At 29.6% G+C, this 13,606-nt stretch overlaps 1 protein-coding gene across 1 annotated transcript; it reads left to right on the forward strand.

The window, feature by feature from the left end:
- Nucleotides 1-1,139: 1,139 nt before the first annotated feature.
- On the forward strand, nucleotides 1,140-9,806 carry LOC106787864 (junctophilin-1-like). Its single transcript, XM_014750589.1, has 8 exons — nucleotides 1,140-1,430; nucleotides 2,601-2,768; nucleotides 3,035-4,135; nucleotides 4,324-4,404; nucleotides 5,129-5,388; nucleotides 6,672-6,809; nucleotides 7,619-7,925; nucleotides 9,399-9,806. Exons 1-8 carry the CDS (start codon nucleotides 1,164-1,166, stop codon nucleotides 9,456-9,458), a joined length of 2,382 nt encoding a protein of 793 aa, XP_014606075.1. The 5' UTR covers nucleotides 1,140-1,163; the 3' UTR covers nucleotides 9,459-9,806.
- The last annotated feature ends 3,800 nt before the right edge of the window (nucleotides 9,807-13,606 follow it).

The following is a 13,606-nucleotide window of genomic DNA, read 5'->3' on the forward strand; positions in this document are numbered from 1 at the left end:
ATCTATTTGTCATTTTTTTACAAGAACCTTTGAAACAAAATTAAGATTCATGAAAGTCGTCTTTCTTTTCAAACAAAACAAAACAAAAAATGTAGAATAAATGTATCGAATATGTAAATGCAGTTCCGAATTAATGCCGGATATTTGAGATCGTACTTTGATCAAGTATTCCAAGAGAAAACGTCAGTTCGTCGTGTCGCCAAGAACGCGAACTAGGTCAACAATATATACAAATAATTGTGCATATTGTTAAATAAGATTGTACAGTCGATTTACATTGATTTAAACTACTAAAGAAATTGATTCAATTAATACGATAGATTAATATTCTTTTTCATGTTCCATTAAATTCGTTGTTAAAACATCTTTAAATTACTTCTAATTTACAATTCGGATAACATTAATTTAAGCGGGAAGAAAATTAAATTATTTACAATAGTCTCTTGTTTAAACATTCAAAAGAAAAAATCACGAACAATTAAAGATGACTAATATTAAAATTAACAAATAAAAATGTTGATCATAATTGATTTACAATATTATAACTTATAGACATATTGTTACGTTCTGTAGAGTAATAAAAGTTGTGATCTGTTTTTGGTCAAGCAGTTAACCATTTACCAGGGAATGACCTAAAGAATTGTAGGTGACTTGGCGAGTTATGAGATTTGGATGTGAAAACTAAAGGGGAAGAGGATAATTAGGGAATAAAATCTATTAGAATTCTATTACATTGAAGATAGATAATTAAAAACTAAAATAAGATGTTTACCTTTTTCTGCTTCTGGTGGGATACACCTCTGGCTCTGCTTCTATTAACACAAATAGAATATTTCTAATCTATATATTGATATATAAGAATAAAATATATTGACATAAGATAGTTATAATTTATATTTTTGTATAAACAATTTTAATATTATTATAATTCATAAAATTTCTGTAATATTTTTTTCGCATTGATAGATTCCATTTTCCTCCACGTAAAAGAGAAACAACAGCGAACAAATAATTCTTAATGTAACAAATAATTCTAATTCTAGGATTAGTAAAAATATTCCTATAATTAATTTTATACAATATATATATAATATATATGAGACGAATTTGTAATGATATCTATTTGACCAATAGGTACCTATCAAGGACAATGGCTTCGAGGTATGAGACACGGATATGGAGTAAGAGCAAGTGCACCATTTGGTTTGGCGAGTCACTACAAACCACCAAAACAAGTAAGAGCATCCTTGACGTCTCTGAGAAGTGCGGATGGTGGTCCAGCAATTGCACCAACACCTGATCCAACCGATAGGAGAGATCGTCGAGTGGATGATAGTAGAGGAGGATTTGTATTGAAAGCCAGGAGTGATGATCCTCCAGCTCGAAGAAAGAGTTTGACTGAAAAGTCCTTGAAAAAAGGAATTCTTTCGGTAAATTCTATTGCACATTTTATTATTATTTAAAATTCTTTTTACTCGTATAAAAATATATTTCCGAATTATATCTTATAAATAAAAGGGGTACGAGTAATATTTGTTTTTTTAATTTCAGATAAGTGCACAGATTTGTGCAATCACAAATTTTACAATATCTAATTTAATTTGATGTCCAATGGCATAGTTAAGTAAAATTACTGAAAGTATTCGCAGCGAGTTGTTGAATAACATTCAGTCTATAGTATTCATATTAAAAAAACAAATTTTGTTGAAAATTTTAACTCTCTAATCCAATTGTTATTTGAGCTATTGAAAAAAAGAATGTGATTTCCAATTTTTAATTTGTTTTTAAATGAGATATTTATGATGGACTCTTGTTGATTTTTTTCAGATAAAAACATAACGATAAAATACAAAAGTCAAATAGCTTTTTAAATAGATATTTCAGAACTAAATTTGAATTTTCACAAAGAAAAGAAAATTGAAAATGGCCATTTCAATGTGTCCCTTTCGAGGTAAAATTATAAAATTGTTGCAAAATACTGGCTTTCTAGGCACTTTTTTTAGGCTTACTCTTTTTTCAATTTTATTGATTTCCTGCAATATAGTAAAAAAAAAATAAAAACCGGTTTTTTCTACTATTATAATTTGTTTCTTACATGTTTTTTATAGTTCAAATAAAGGATTTTTTTCAGGATGTTGCAGTAAATTATTTTGTAAAAAATTCATAATTGTACCTCGAAAGGTACACGTTAAAATAACCATTTTCAATTTTCTTTTCTTTGCGAAAATTCAAATTTAGTTTTGAAATATCTATTTAAAAAAACTATTTGATTTATGTGTTTTGTCGTTATGTTTTTATCTGGAAAAAATGAACAAGAATTCATCATAAATACCCAAATTGAAAACAAATAAAAAACTGGAAATCACATTTTCTTTTTTTATTGTTCAGAAATTAATTGGATTAGAGAGTTAAAATTTTCAGCAAAAATTGTTCTTTTAGTAAGAATATTATAGGTTGATTGTGAGTGTTATTCAACAACTCGCTAGGGATACTTATTTTACTTGGTTATACCGTTGAAAAAAAATATTACTTGCACTTCTTTTCTTTTCAGCAACTCACTTATAATTTAAAAGATTTCTAACAAAATCTTTTGTGTTTAGGGTTTAAAGATTCGAAAACAAAAGAGCACGGGTGATTTGGAAAAGCGTGGAACAGGAGGAAGTATTCGAAGTAATGCTAGTTCAGCATCATGGATGTCAACGGAGAGTTCACAGAGCCAAGCTTCGGCGTCCGTCCATACCGACAGTAATGCGTCTTTTGTCATCGAGGTGAGTCATTCTCTTACTTTGATCGTATTTTGTCGAACATAAATATATATATATATAGGTATATAAGTAAATAAGCTACATAACTTATTACCAATAGTATAGTACCGTACAATTGGCTTACATTAAAACAGGGATTGCAAGATGCTTTGCTAGCTGATTTCGCAAGAAATCAACCGATGAAATTATTTGAAAAACGTAACGTTAAATTCGAAGCATCGAACGATTTGAGACGATGACGTGGTCTAATAAGAAAATTCAATTGGCAGGATGAACAGATGGACGCATCTGTAACCGAGACGTATCTTGGCGAATGGAAAAACGACAAGAGAACTGGTTTCGGTATATCGGAAAGAAGCGATGGTTTGCGTTATGAGGGGGAGTGGTTCAACAATCGAAAATATGGTTACGGTGTGACAACCTTTAGGGATGGAACCAAGGAGGAAGGGAAGTACAAGAACAACGTGTTGATTACAAGTCAAAAGAAGAAACATTTATTTCTGATAAGATCGGCCAAATTTCGTGAAAGGATAGAAGCTGCTGTTAGTGCAGCTCAGAGGGCGAGTAAGATAGCATTACAAAAAGCGGATATCGCTATTTCAAGGACAGCAACGGCCCGAGGGAAAGCAGAGTCCGCGGACAACGCTGCCGATCATGCTAGAGACGATTCCGAGTTAGCCCAACAAACAGCAAAACAGTTTGCTCCGGATTTCAGACAACCCGGTTTGGAGAGATTGAAAAATCGAGAAATTCCTAAATATGTACCACCGCCCCAGGACACTGTACCTGGTAAAAGTATCCTTCATAAGAGCACGACGTTTGACCAAACGATTGGATCGACGCCTACGAAGTCAGCTATTTCTAACGTCGATTTGACCGCAACGACGGCGACGACAACGACCACGACGACGACGACAGCAACAACGACGACGATGCCATCCACCTCGATGACAGCGAGCAACGTGATGCAGTCGATAAGAAGGGCGAGCATGAAGCCGCAAAACATGATGCAGAATCAAATACCCAATCAGATATCACCGAATCAACTTTCCAATCAAATTCCGCAAATGGTCAACGCTCAAAGTACTCTTCCAATGCAAAATCCTTATCAGACGCAATACGTTCCAACAATGCCACCGAATTCGCCTCAACAAAATCAGCCATATCCTAATAGCATACCAAATCAGTACCCCCAAAATCCTTATCAACCAAATCAATATCCCAATCAGCCTAACACATATAACCCGGCGCAGTATCCTCCTACTGCTAACCCAGCCCAGCTGGATCCTGGGTATACTGGATATCAGCAGCAACAGACGCCGGCTAAATCACAAGGATTCCAAAATATGCAACCTTATTTAAATCAACAGGTAATTTTAATCGACGTATTTGCTTTTTCTTAATATACAACTAACTTTAAGGTTAGGAATCATTTTAGGTTACGTATTCATTCCGGAAATAATATGTATTACGATTTAAAGACGATATAGCCTTGAAAGTTTATTCTTGATTCTGAAACATCCACATCAAAGCTCTATGTTTCTCTGTTTCTTTCTAGATCTTGTATCCGCAACCCCCGGTTATGTACGGTCCAATGACATACGCCCAAATCAATCAATACGAAGCGCAGCCTTATGGTGTAAGCGACTTGACGAGTCCCCGATTGAACCTTTTTTAGGTTATCATATCCATCGTCTTGTGCATCTCTATTAATTGTCGCTTTCGAGATGCATTCGTAATTTTGTAAAAAAAAAAAAACAGACAAAAAAAAAAGAAAAGAGAAAAGGATGAAAAAAATTATTTGAATTTATCTGAAAATATTTTTTTAACGCATTACTGCGCGTCAGTCTTCCGACCTCGTAAAATCCTCGTCAATTTCGTATATTTTTGTGGTCCCGACCTCTTCGTCTCGTGCATTTTGAAATAATGTTATTTAAAACTTTTGCACTGATCTTTTTTAATTAGGTAATCGTAGCTCCTCACTGCACAACAAAATGTCCGACTCTAATTGGTCTATAATGGACAAATGAAATTTCCCTTTAGATTTTCTACTATCCTTTTTTTTAAATTAATATTTAACATTATTAACATGTATTAACGATACAAAATTATAACTGGTCATGATAGATGTCTTTCCATAGAAAATACAACATCTTTTATATTCTTCCACCGAATACAAAACGATGATGGAAGTCATTGAAAATATATTTACCTTCGTCCAAAAAGTGTACTTCTAAAACCTTTACACTCGATGTAAGCAGATTTCGTAGAATCCCAACGATCCCCTTTTACTATCGAATTGACTGGTTTCAAACTATCTTTGAATTGATGCAGTATAAAATGATTTGATTTCTGTTTTTCAGACGACGATGCCGAATCAGTATGGACAGAGTCCGATGAATCAATACAATGCGCAGTCGATGTTATCTCAACAGCAACAGCAACAACAGCAGCAACAACAACAGCAACAACAATCGCAACAAACGCAACAATCTATGCAACAATATCCTGATGGGATTGCAGATATTCAAAGGCCACCGAGTTCAACGAGTATACGAAGGAATAGCAGAATTTTAAGTCCGCAGGACAGACCGGGCAATATCGGTCAAACTTTGAACGACAGGTGTTACATTTTTATTAAAATTTTTATATAATTATTATTTATGGTTGTCTTAATTTTTTTAACTTTCTAACCAAGTTTCATACAGATTACGCATAAAATGTAGAACTGTAATTTGTGTTTGACGGTTGTTTCTAAACATCAAATAACAATGCAGTAAAAAATATAACACGAGTGTCACCACTAACCGACATTGTGTTTGTTCTTAGCGCTACGACGGTCACAGATGACCCCATGACATTATATATTACACACTTTAATTTCATTTTAAAATTTTAAATAATATTTAAACATAATGTGTGAAACGCATATTGACAAATTCATATTAGAGCTGCAAGCAAACCATGTAAAATTAGAGTGACATTCAACATGTTAATTAGTATTTTTAGACAATAAATAACTTTTTAGTTGATGCAATCGAAAAATAATTCTGATCAATACGACATCCATGTCTAGCGAAAATACAACCGGAAATTGTTAATAATACAATTGTATAATATATGTGAACCAAATGAGTCACTATAATGGTGTACTGTTACAAAAGATGAAATACACCAAAGCTATTTTAATGGCATTCAGTAGAACAAAGTTTAAGAAAGACAAAAAAGATATTATTAAAAATATTCAAAGAGGTTATAAAGGAAACAGTGGTTAGAACGTTACTAGGTTTCTTTAGTTTGAATTCGAAGAAGTATTTTGAGTGTATGAAATTCAGAGAAAAGATCGACATACATATGCCCACGTACGATGTTATAATTGTCAAATTGTTCCTTCTTAAATGTATCCTCTCATGGTTTCGAGAAAGTCACTATTCGTTACGTTCAACTTACATGAGTCAAGGAACAAAAATAAATGTTCGAATAATTTCCCGTGCAATCAAGGGAGAAAGATTTTCTTGGAAGTAAGACGATCATTGTCATATTAGGTCATATACGATAAATAAATTTCATATCGTCAAATGTGCCATTAATTATAAACAATGGATTAATTCGATTAGAATTAAAAAAACAACTTGTTGCTTTATTTATTTTATAATATAAATTATTTTTATATAGTAATAATGACATTTAATTAACAATCTTATGATTTAATTTTATTTTTATTTAATTTTTATTTTATTTTTATTTTATTTTATAAAATCATTGTATTGTAAAATGAATAATGAAATTAATTCTTTTTCTTTTCCAATTTCTTATTTAGTTTATTGTCATAATTATTGGTACATATGATATCAGTGTTATTTTTGTATTCATGATTTTAATATAAAATATTATCATTTATTATAGATTGGATCATTACAAAAGGCCACCAAGTCGTGACAGTTCCGTAGATCGATATGCCAGAGCTCATTCCCGATTAACAGGATCAAGACAGCCGTCTGTTGATAAAACCGTGACAAATCCATCCACCGATTTAATCGACAGGTAAAACATCAATATTATTAATCAATAATAATTTAATAGAAAATTAATTATTAATTTTTAATTTAATTATTAATTTAATTCTTGTTTAATTATTTATATATAATTGAGTTTAATTATTAACTTAATACTTAATATTAGGGAGAACCAAAAGTTTGTGCGTTTTAAATTAATATTTCCAATGTAAATTTTATAAAAAACTGCAGAAACAAAAAAGGAAAACAACACAATAAACACACGAACTTTTGGTTCACCCTAATAGTATACGAAATTAATTTGAATATTTAAAATTATCAAATAAAACGATTTATGCTATTATATAATTTTAATATATTAAATTCCAAAAGGGTAACCAGTGTCGCATATATTAATTTTTCAGACGTTATTTAAAAACTTAAATATGAATGTAGTTAAAAATTATAATGTATTAATAAATTTAATAGAATTTAATATACGTTTTAACATTAGGTAAAAAACGTCAAACATTTAGCTTTTCGTTATATGTGTCTCTAAGTAAAATAAAATTAATTTTATTATTTTATTATTTTTACTTTATTATTTAGACAACATTTTAGCAATTGGTAACGCAGTTTTATATCATTTACAAGTCTTTAACTGAGTACCCATAAGATATTGTTATGTCATTAAAATCTTTAATATACCAGTAGTATTTAACAAACTTTTTTAAACTAAAGCTTGCAACAATTACTTTTTTCTGAATTTTAAACAAAAAATGATTATAATTGAAAATAGCATTTTGTTGAGAATAATTAAACAACCATATTTTCATGAATAAAATGTTGCACCTTAAGATCAACGAGGGCTCCCAGTGTTATGCGATCCGGCACACCATTGAATGGTTCGGTGGTAGGAAGTGGAACGGTGACACCGACTTATGCGGCATCAACTTCCGGCCAATTTGAAGGAGCACTTCTAAAGAACCGCAACCTTGGTCAAGACATCCTACCAAGTCCTGGCCAACCTAAACGAACTGAGAGCCTCTATGTTACACCAGCACGTACACCTAACATTTCCGGTGGTGGAGGTGGAGGTGGAGGTGGCGGTGGTGGTGGGGGTGGCGGTGGCGGTGGAGGTGTTGGAGGAGGCGGTGCATCTAAAGTGAGTTTCTTTCAAATTAATTCTATCATTTTTTTTCTCTTACACATATACTTGCCAAAAAATATTCATCTGTTTTTGAAAAGAAATCATGGCATTTACTTGCATCGTTCATACAGGTCAAAGGTTATCGTACAAAATATTGTCAAACATTGTTTCGTCCATTGAAATTAATCTTTTTATTATATTTTATTTTCAATTATTTTTTTTTTCTAATACGTTACGATCAAATGTGTGTTTTATATCTGCATTGAGATACAATATTATTGCATTTTTATATTTTAGTTAGTTTCAATTATTTTGTTATATCGATTTTTTAAAAAGATTCAATTCTTTAAATTTCCATTGAAATTTTTTTCTGAAACAATTGACAATATTATTGCGATTTTCCTTTGTCAAATGATTTCATTTATTTTATAGCAAATTTATTATCGATATAGCAAATATTTTTAATGGCTCATCATTCTCGGATAAGTAATAAGAATTTTCTCGGAAAAAAACGTTCTTAAATAAAGAAAAATTAAATAAAAATTTTCATAGAATCAGATAAAGCACAAAAAATTTCAACAATCTTAACAATAAGAAAAAAACGAATTTTACATACAAAAAAAATGTTTCGTACACTTACAATCGTTTTTCTAAAGTTTACGTAAATCAAATTGAAACACTTTTAATGTGTTCAATTATCTCATTCAATTATTCTTTTGTCAGTCCGTATATTATATTAAACATATAATCATTAACTTATAAAATTATATCAAAGACACTCTGACACATTCGCTTCTCAAAAAAAAAAAAAGAAAGATCACGAATTGACAATAAGCTATTACGAGATAACAAATTTTTTCCTTAAAAAACTAAAATCAATTCTAAACTGTGTTATCGTTCAAATAATCTAAGCATTAATTATTAACATTATTATCATTATTGATATTATCATCCAATAATCAAAAGAACCAAACTTAATTACGCGAAACTTAGAATAACTAATTTAATTTTATGTAATACAATTTTAAAATTAAAAATATTTTCATTATTAAACATAAACAAATTTTCATTTATTTAACGGCACGAATAAGAATAATATTGTCAGTTTTGAAATGAAATAAAATATTGACGTTTTAACGATACGATACATACTTTATTTTGTTGATCGAATCATTGTTCATATTTCTAATTTTTAATCCTAATTTTTGTCTATGTCAAACACTTATCATTTGTCTTTCTTTCTTTCTCTCTCTCTCTCTCTCTCTCTCTCTCTCTCTCTCTCTCTCTCTCTCTCTCTCTCTTTCTCTTTCTCTTTCTCACTATCTTAATATCTTAACTTTTCTTATAATCCATTTAAAACCCTTCCCAAAACCATTTTCTCTTGTGATCCTAACAAAGTTTGTCAATCTTTTCTTCTATCTGTGGATTTTGTCTTTCTCTGTGTAACCGTGTGGCGTTTGGTGCTGTGTTCTGTGCATGCCATCCCAGGACGCAAGCCGGACGGTCCCCGCCTTCGCTGAAACGTCAAAGAGCCGCGCAACTCTATGAGTATAAGTATTATAATAATCTGTAGGTATTATATATACAATACTACAGAAAATATGATTTATATCATAGAAAAACACTGCTACTACCAACCGATTATCGTTGTTACTACAGGTTTTACACTTTTAATTAAAACTTTTTGCTAATCAAATTCGTACGTTTGCCAACCAAACTCAATCTTCGTGCAAATCAAATTCGTCCTCTTGTAAATCAATTTCTTTTTTATTTTTATTTTTGTTTTTTGTTATGATAATACAATTACATGCAAATCTATTATTAGGGAATTAAAAAATTTTAAGATGCTTATATTTAATTATTATTACTAATTTATTACATGTGATATGGTTTTGATTCATTGCGGAATTTTCTGTACTGGTAAGAATTATATTATAGGTAATTATTAATTTATTATTTCATTTTTTTTGTCTGTGCAATAAATTAAAATCAAAAGAGTTATTTTTTTTTTAAATTATAATCTTTGTAAAAAGTTTACTCAATTAAGTTCAATATTTGACTTGTTTAAAATTCTTACAGTTTACAAATTCGTGATTTAAAGAAACAACGAAATATATTTAAATTCATAACAATAAATCATTGATTATTAGTTTCAAAATTTTTATTTTGAATTTGAAATTTTATTTTTTAAATACTAAAAATAAAATGCGCGATATAATCTGCCAAAAGAGGTTAATTTGGAATGCAAAATGATGAATGTGATATGCAAAAAGGGTTAAAATTTATATTGCAAAACCTATTATGCGTTCTTTGAACCAAACATTGAACGAATTTTGGAAAACAATTCGAAATTGAAAGCGTATAATATCGTGATATACTATCCATCCATTTCTTACACATATTTACTTTGAAAGCTTGTCCGATGTAATTATAATATATACCTTAAATACTTATATGTTATTTCTTATGCAAATTGCCATTCACAATGAACACCATACAAGAAAAATATCTATTTACTGATAAAATAAAATGAGCTTGATTCATTTATTGTCTCGTTATAATCACGGTTTTGATGAAAGACACTTTAGTTCTGTGTCAAGGTAAAGAAGAAAGAAAACCAGAAATGAAAAAAAAAATATTTAGTTTGATAAATATTTATTAAAAAAAAGAATAAGAAATAAGGATCAGCCAAACGATCGAATGATTATCAAAAACAACAACAAGAAAAAGACACTTCAAATGAAAGATATTTCCGATAATGCTTTAGATTAGATGTTTTTAACAGGTTGCTTCTAAACGGCTGTTTTTAGACCGAGGCCTTAGCTAAAGAAAACTTCATCTCGCCATATTTTAATTAGCGAGAAGTATTTGTGGTGAAAAAAAGAAAAATGAAAAGAAAAAAAATATAAGAGAACGCACGTACCTGTTTGTAGTTCGTTATTAGTCGTTTATCTTATATGAAAGAAAAGAAACAAAGGAAAGAAGGCACAAAAATGCGTATTTTGCGAAATCATTAAAAGAAATTATTTATTTTATGCAACGAAGCGCTCAAATCTTTGCGCCATTTAATGCCTTCTTGCCCGATAAACAAAAATCAGACGTATTTTTCTATTAAGAATAATGAGAATATGCGACAGATCGTAACCATATATGCCAGTGGTTCTCAAACTTGTTTGATTCTCACGGTGCCCATGTTGAGTCTAAATTCTCCCAAAGTACTCTGTGTTAAATTTTAATACAAGTGTACTCAATCTTTTTCCTCTGCGGACTCCAAAGATCCATTTTCAGTATCAAATGGGTCCTACATTGATACTGATGACCTAAAAAAAGATTTTTGGATAGGAAAACTATTGTTGTTTTAAAACTTTCGGTTCCGAGGGCAAGGAATTGTAAGGTGAAGAATAAGTGGCTAACAAAAATTATAAGTTCATGAATAGGCGTGCCAGGTTATACTTGAGGCGTTGCAGAGCCGCAGATTAAATATGACTGTTTTAACGAGTACACTTTATGGAATAATCAATTACTGTGTTCAAGGGTAAGAATAACATAAATGAAGTACATTTTAAATCATAAAAATATGAGAACAAATTCGATTAATTAAATTAATTAGTGAAATAGATGATCCCGTTAATTACTATATATTTCCTGAAATCGTGTAATTAATTACTGGATACAGTAACTCTCATTTCTTACTCCATATTGATTTTCATAAAAATTTAATTTTATCAAAACCCAACCTCGCACAAATAAGAAATCGCAAATGGAATTGAAATGATAAAAATTATGTAATATTTCGTAGTATCTTCGTGAGAAAAATGGCGGCTATTTATGGCGCCGAGGAGCATACTTTGAGAACCACTTATCTGTGCTATATAACTTTCGTTGTAGGTTACGATAATGTCGCAAAAAAGAAAATAAGGAATAAAACAAAATGAATATCCACGTATTTAATTCTCTACGATAAAAATGCTGAGAATTGAAGTATTTATATCAAATATGAACATAAATACTGGACAGTTCCTTTTGTAAAAAAAAGAAAAGAAAAAAGAAAACAATAAAATTCCCTCCGATTTATTTTTTTGGCTCGAAAGTAATAAAACAGAAGAGGTCGGTTTGGGAAATAAATAATTAATATAATATAAATTAAAGTAAATAATATTTTATATATAGAAACTGCTGCCGAGAATAAATAATAATAATAATAATAATAATAATAATAATAATTTTAAAAATATATATAAAACATTAAAGTAATATAAACGAGTGTCTGTATTTTATGTCTACATGAATGTAATTATAAATACGTATTAGATAGTTTAACAAAAGAAAAAATATATTTTAGGAGAGATTATATTAGTTAAATTAGTTTAAATTTATTAAAACACATTCGCCACTGGTGTTTGTTGAACAGCATAAAATAACCGAAAATTACGTATAATTTCAAAAAATTATTTAAACGTGTATGGATATTAAAAATATTGCTTCTTACTATCGCGTTTATAATCATTTATTATTAAAAGAAACTTCATAAGCGAATGAAATATTTGATAAAAAAAATTACTGCAAATATTAAAATTGAAAGAAATGTTTAAGTAAAAAAAAATAAAAATATATTTTTCCAAATCGAATATAATAAATTGACTTTAACGTAAAATTTAATAAAATTTATACAAATTTGTATTAAATAACACGTGGTATCTAATAATATATAATAATATAAAACATAAACAATTAAATTAACAAACAATACAAAAATTATTAATTTTGAAAATTATCTCACCAACATATTCACCCATAGGAATAATTAACAAATCAAATTGAACTAGCGTTACCGGTCTCGAATGTGTTTTAAAAAAATAAACTGACAAAAGTAGACTTTTGTTGTATCGTTTTTTTCTTGTGCGTTCATCTTTTTCAACGTAAAAAAAAAGAAAAAGAAAAAAATTAAATTAAAAAGAAAGAAGAGATACATTTAGAAATTCGTTGTATGTAAACTGATGATCGTATATAAACGTGCGCATGTACGCGCGCGTACACTAACATGATAAATTACACGAAAAGAAAAAAAAAAAAATCTCGTCATAAGCACAAAAGAAGGAGAGGGAAACATTTAAAAAAAAACACACACACACACGTATATACAAACACGATTTCATTATCCTTGCGCGTTCGTTAATTAAAATTAAGACAAGAGGAAATTAAAAACAGGTAAGGAAAATAATTGAGGGGTGCGGTGTGGAGGCGGGGACCAGATTTTTAACCGTACTTCAAATTCTTTCTTTCTGTCTATCTATTTGTCTGTCTGTCTATCTGTCTGTCTCTTTCTTTCTCTCTATCTCTCTGACATACACACACAAATTTTTCCTATTCTTAAACCTCCCCCATCCCCTCCGCCCCAAATACCCATTCACATCTATCTCCCTTTTTTCTATCTATCTTTTCTGTTTCTTTCTTTATTATTAATAATTTCATTCTTTTTGTCAACATTTTTCATAATTTAGTTTCGTAAAATTTATTGACACCATCAATCATCTCGTCGTAATTTTTGAATAAAGTAATAAAACAACAATTAAGGAAGATAAAGTTCGATCATAATATCTTTCATCGTAAAAATATTTTCAATTGATCATTACACTCATCATTGATAACATCATCTTTGTCGTAATATTATGATTTATCGATATCGATAAAACGAA

Source organism: Polistes canadensis, unplaced genomic scaffold (genome assembly GCF_001313835.1).
Source record: "Polistes canadensis isolate GaletaPanama2010 unplaced genomic scaffold, ASM131383v1 scaffold_117, whole genome shotgun sequence".
Classification (NCBI taxonomy): Eukaryota; Metazoa; Arthropoda; class Insecta; order Hymenoptera; family Vespidae; genus Polistes; species Polistes canadensis.